We start from the raw sequence: 5519 nt of genomic DNA, 5'->3' as shown, positions 1-5519 counted from the left end.
GATTGTCGGGAAAGAAGCTCCCATTTATTAACATTTCAACAAAAAAGTTGCATATTTGCATAAAGTATTCAAGTGTTACCATTTAGTGCAATAGTAGCTACAGAACATGTGCTGTGCTGTGTAAACTACACACTACACGTTTAACACCTTTGCACAAACTGTCTCGCTCTCGTAATGTCTGTCTGTCTTGCTCTCGTTCTGTCTCTCGTACCACTCTCGGTTCCACTTTTACTTTTGCGCGCTACCTGTCTCACTCTTTTCCGGCCTTCAGCTTTTCCTGCTGGAGCCCGCCGCTTAAAGGTGGGGGGCGTGGACCTGCCATAGAGCCCATAGAGTTAAAGGTGGTGGACTGTAACCTGTAAAATCCATAGATTTAGGAGGTCTCCTAGTGGCCGTTAGCTGTAAAAATCCATAGATTAGCCGCACCGTTATATAAGCCGCAGGGTCGAAAAATGGGAAAAAAGGCGCGGCTTATAGTCAGAAAATTACGGTATATGTATTTTTAAAATGTGCTCCTGTATTGTGAACTCGACCGTAATTAAAAAAATGAACTGCTCCTACTACTAGGATGAGTTAAAAGCAGAGGCCAAATGTCACTGTGTGTGCTGTGTGACCATTAAAGAGGGTTTCATCTCTCCAATTCTCGATTCTACCTATTTATTTGAGAATTGACAATACTTTAGTTTGGGCCATGATTGTCTTTGTGCCACAGGTGGTTCGTTTGCTGAGCCGACTGATGACCCAGAGAGCAGAGAGCTGGACTAACAACCAGCACAGCACCTGTCAATGTGACACCGAGGTAAGACTGTCCGACCCTCTGCTCTGTTTTTATATAGTTACACTAAATGTGGTGTTGCAACTTTCTACACAACCCTCTCATCTCGCTCTCTCTCAGTTGGTCCAGACTGTGGTGATTGTTTTCCATCGTCAGTGGTTGGATCTTCGCAGTTCAACAGGTCACATTTCAGACTTATTTATTTCACCCCTTGTCCCTTAAACTATTTATAAAACCCATTAATGTGTCCTAAAAATAATTGATTACCAATTATTGTCATTTTTTCCGTCTTTCCTTCAGGCTTGGCCCCGCCCCCACCAGAGTGCCCCTCCCCCTTGTTACCATGGTGGCGCGGCCCTGCTGCTTCCCTGCTCAGAGAGTGTCTGCTGCTGCTGCACTGGCTGCTGCTGCATCACGGCAGCTTCTCAGAGAGCTGCAGGCCACTGCTGCACATGTACGACCAGGTGATCCCCGCCGTACGAGACACGCTGAGGAGGATCCCCGAGCTGAGCGAGAGCGAGGGTACATACACACACACACACACACGCACAAACACACATGCACGCACACACACACACACACACACACATGCACGCACACACACACACACACACACACAAACAAACAAACAAACACACTAATCAAAAGACAAAATAGTTTTATGTTCTTTCTCTTCTGTTCAAGCGGTCAGATTTTACACTAGCAGTTATCTTCTGAGAGCTGTCTGATTAAGAAGCGAATTTGTATTTACACGTCAATGCGTAGAACTCATGGGATCAGCCAGATAACATGGGGAATGCTATGCCATTTATAAAATAAAAAATAAAATAAAAACTGAGTTGCATCCCCCGATTTCACTAAATGTAAGTTACTGATCCATTAACACTGGATTTCAAGATGACATTGACATGGAAACTGTACTTGATTCTTGTCGGTCACATTATGACTTCATCAGGTCAGTTTAACTTCTTCTCACATTTCTCTTCCAGCCATAATTGTTGCTGCTTGTTGTAAACATGCTATAAATGTAAACAAATGTTTAATATTATGGTGTTTTATGATATTATGATTAATAAATATGGTCTTAAGAGACATGTTTGACCCTCTTATTCAATTCAGTCAAGTACAGAAATATCTTTCAGATTTTTTGTAAATTCTGAAATAAACTAATTTATTTTCTTTCACTTCCTGTTTTCTGCCAGAGCTGGCACTGGAGGAGATCTGCCGCTCGGAGGGTGACGAAACAGATGACATGGACACTCAACCTGGCTCCTGATTGGCTGCTGCCATCGAAGAGGGACACTTTACTGAGTGTTGATTGGATTTTTTCAGGTGGAGACGAGGAAAGAACAGAGAGTAAAGTGGGTGTTGGAAATTAGATGAAGGACTACAGAAAATTCATAAATCTCATTGTATTGATGGAAGCTCAAATGGATGTCTTCTGCTGTCCGATGAGATTTAACAATAAAAGGAGAAGGTGAGAGAAACTGCACGGTATGATGTTTACATATTCCTTTCTTTCTGTCTTTACTCTTTAAACGGGCCATATTCTGCTTATTTTCAGATTTCTGAACTCCAATGTGAAATATTTACAGGCTTTATTGTTCAAAAAGCTCTTTATTTTTCACGTACTGCCTGTGCTGCAGCACCTCTTTCCACCCTCTGTCTAAAACCAGACTGCTCTCATTGGTTAGCTGGCCGGCTCTGTTGTGATTGGTCTGCAACTTAGAGATGTCCCGCCCCTTAGCCTATCACATACATTAGGCGCTTTCACACCCGATTCCTTTCCCCGTTCTTTTCCCTTTTAGTTCCGATACTTCCTGGGATTTTGCGTTCACACCAAAAAGAGAACTTAGTTCATGAGAACTTTTCCCCCCTTTTTAGTGCCTGCTAGAGAGCAGGTACTTTCCTGGGGAGAAAAAAGTTCCAATTTCTGATTGGCTGGGCCAATTGCTAACCACGCCCCGTAAAACTCTGAAAAAGTTTTGTGAAGCTGCCATTTTATTTGCTGGCATNCATTACTTCTACAGTAATAGTGTGAAAATACAGGTAATTACTGTAATTTATGTACAGCAAGGTACCATAATATCACAGCTCTTTACTGCTATATCACAGTAATTCCATGGGCATGGCAACTGTAAAGTCACAGTATTTAGTTGTACTTTTATTCTAATTTACTGTAAAATATCTACAGTAAATTACTGTGAAATATATACAGTCAATTGCTGTGAAATATTTATAGTAAATTACTGTGAAACTAGTAGCCAGTAATTTACAGTAATTTTACAGCCAAACATTTTACAGTGTATGTTTTAACGCTTATCCAGACAAGCCTGGTTTGGATACTTTACGGGCAGAAGAAACATTTCTATTAAAGAAAAAATTATAAATGTCTGTCTTTTTATGCCTTTAATAGCTATAACTTGAATTTGTATTCAAATTAATTAATCAATCAATTATTTTTTATATTTTATTGTAATGTAGAGATAAGGCTTTTAGTGACAAAAAAAAAAAAAAAAAGTCTAAATATGCTATTTGGCCTCAAATCATCTGACGCCCTGCGATCTTTGGCGCGCCCCCCAGGTTGGGAACCACTGGTCAAGATAAAAGATGACGGGAGGTGTGGGGTTGTTTTACCTGAGTACAGTCTGGCAGGCATGTTGGTCACCCCGCTGGATGGTAGTAATTCCCCTGAGTATGGTTTTAAAGGCAGGTTGCCAAGTTTTAGAGAAATAGCCATAATATTAAGTGCTGTATAAAAAGTTACAAAGCTTTAGTGTAATTTAGTTTTGCAGTTAAAAGCTGTAGGCCATATTAATGTGAGGTGTTTAGATATAGCCAATTGGTTTATTGAGCATTATGTAAAAACAGAAGTATGACTCATACAGATGCTAATTTGTAGAATGTGAGAGTTACGCCTGTGGAGACATTCTGCAAGATATCATGTACATTAGATGTATGGATGTTTTCCGCTTGTGTGACATTTTGAATAAGAAGAATTCTGGTTATCTGTATTTTACTGATTCCTTTAATGTTGATGTTGTGCCAACTTTGGGACCCATTATACATTCAGTATCCATAGTTGAGGCGATGGCAGAATATACCGTTAATAATAATAATACTGTTACATTTTTAGCGTATAGCTGGGAAATATTTTCTCAGTAGAAAGTATTCACAATGAAAGTATGAGTTTGGCTAGCTGCTAACACCAGTATGCTAACATGCCGATAGTCTTTGGTTTATGTCATACCATATGACATAAACCAAAGTGTTAAAATTATTCAGTTTTGAACTGAAGATGGCACTAGATTGAAAGTCATGGAATCACCATTGACATGAATACCTGAACAAAATGTTGTGCCAATCCATCTAACCTGCTGCTGCATGGTTCAAGAGGGAAAGGTCAGGAAATATTATATTTTGTGAGTCATCCTCTTGGAACCATGAGAATTTGTAACACAATTGATGGCAAACCATCCAATAGATATTTAAGTCATTGGGTTGCATCCTCTGGCTTTCATGAATGACACAATATGGCTATCCATCCAATAGTTGTTGATATTTTTTGTTGTTTCGGCCAAAGTGGTGGACCAATAGACCAGCATTGCAGTTGGCTTTTAACAATTGTTCAATGTGACCTGTGGATTATCCAGATGATATTTTGCTCTATAATGTTTCTGAAAAGAATGTTTGGGTCACATAAGTGCCGAAAACGTAATTCCATCCAAGTTCATTGTATTGAGGTGGTAGAAAGAACTGATTACTAGATCAGAAATAGGAGAGCAAAGAAAGAACTGGCCTGACATGCAAAGCTGAATTTAGATCTGTGATGTTGCGAGGACACAATACACCCTCTAGCTTGTTGTGGCACCAGATGTCTCAGTACACACTGCCTTAAAGTGTGTTTCTGGTGTTGTGTACTGTGCATCCATCCTGGTTCTGCTGCTTAGCCAACTGACTTACCCTGCCAAACACATGTATGGCAGAAACAATTCCCGGGGCTGCAGCAAAGTGTGGCACATCCAGGCAGAAGTGCTCCCTGGCCCTGGGAAGAAATGAGGAAGATGCAATCCAAGCTCACACACAAATGTGTATACGTTCAGTTTAATAACGCACACAGTATCAATAATAAAGAGAGCAAAACAGGCTCCTTCTATTTCTTTCTCCCTCTCTTCCTTACTCATGCACATACAGAGTCTCTCCCTGGTGGATAAATCAGTCCTTTCATGCTCTGTCGTCTAGCTGGCCCTGTTCTACTGTGTTTCTATAATAGAGAAGGAGCATTCCCTTTTTTTTTTTTTACTATTCACTCATACGTCTTCCTCTGCCCTCCCTCTCTCTAAACTTCAAAGGGCTCCTAGTGGAGTCAATCTACAAGTACACCAGACCAATGATAGGGGACTTACAGCTTGTGCAATGACTGAGCTGGATATATCAACCTAATGAAGTGTGTGTGTGTGTGTGTGTGTGTGTGTGTGTGTGTGTGTGTGTGTGTGTGTGTGTGTGTGTGTGTGTGTGTGTGTGTGTGTGTGTGTGTGTGTGTGTGTGTGTGTGTGTGTGTGTGTGTGTGTGTGTGTGTGTGTGTGTGTGTGTGTGTGTCGGTTGGGGGAGGTACGTGTGGGAAAATGGGATGGTATAATTTGCTCTTAAGTGGTAAGGATGGAGGTAATGGCTTTTTTAAATAGGACCTGGACGATGATAAAGGTGGCCTGCCTGATTAACACAAGTATAATAATGTTATCAT

At 40.7% G+C, this 5519-nt stretch overlaps 1 protein-coding gene across 1 annotated transcript in view; it reads left to right on the top strand.

Moving 5' to 3' along the window:
• LOC104950703 (prolyl 3-hydroxylase 3-like) overlaps nt 1-2051 on the top strand; it is a 12695-nt gene extending 10644 nt beyond the window's left edge. Inside the window, exons 15-18 of the mRNA XM_010777261.1 lie at nt 713-799; nt 896-956; nt 1076-1297; nt 1978-2051. Of these exons, the coding sequence (XP_010775563.1) occupies nt 713-799; nt 896-956; nt 1076-1297; nt 1978-2051 (444 nt within the window). The remainder of the gene's footprint in view (nt 1-712; nt 800-895; nt 957-1075; nt 1298-1977) is intronic.
• Nucleotides 2052-5519: the final 3468 nt, after the last annotated feature.

This window comes from Notothenia coriiceps, unplaced genomic scaffold, assembly GCF_000735185.1.
Source record: "Notothenia coriiceps isolate Sejong01 unplaced genomic scaffold, NC01 NC01_scaffold00000339, whole genome shotgun sequence".
Taxonomy (NCBI): Eukaryota; Metazoa; Chordata; class Actinopteri; order Perciformes; family Nototheniidae; genus Notothenia; species Notothenia coriiceps.
This window is presented reverse-complemented; position numbering and strand designations above follow the sequence as displayed.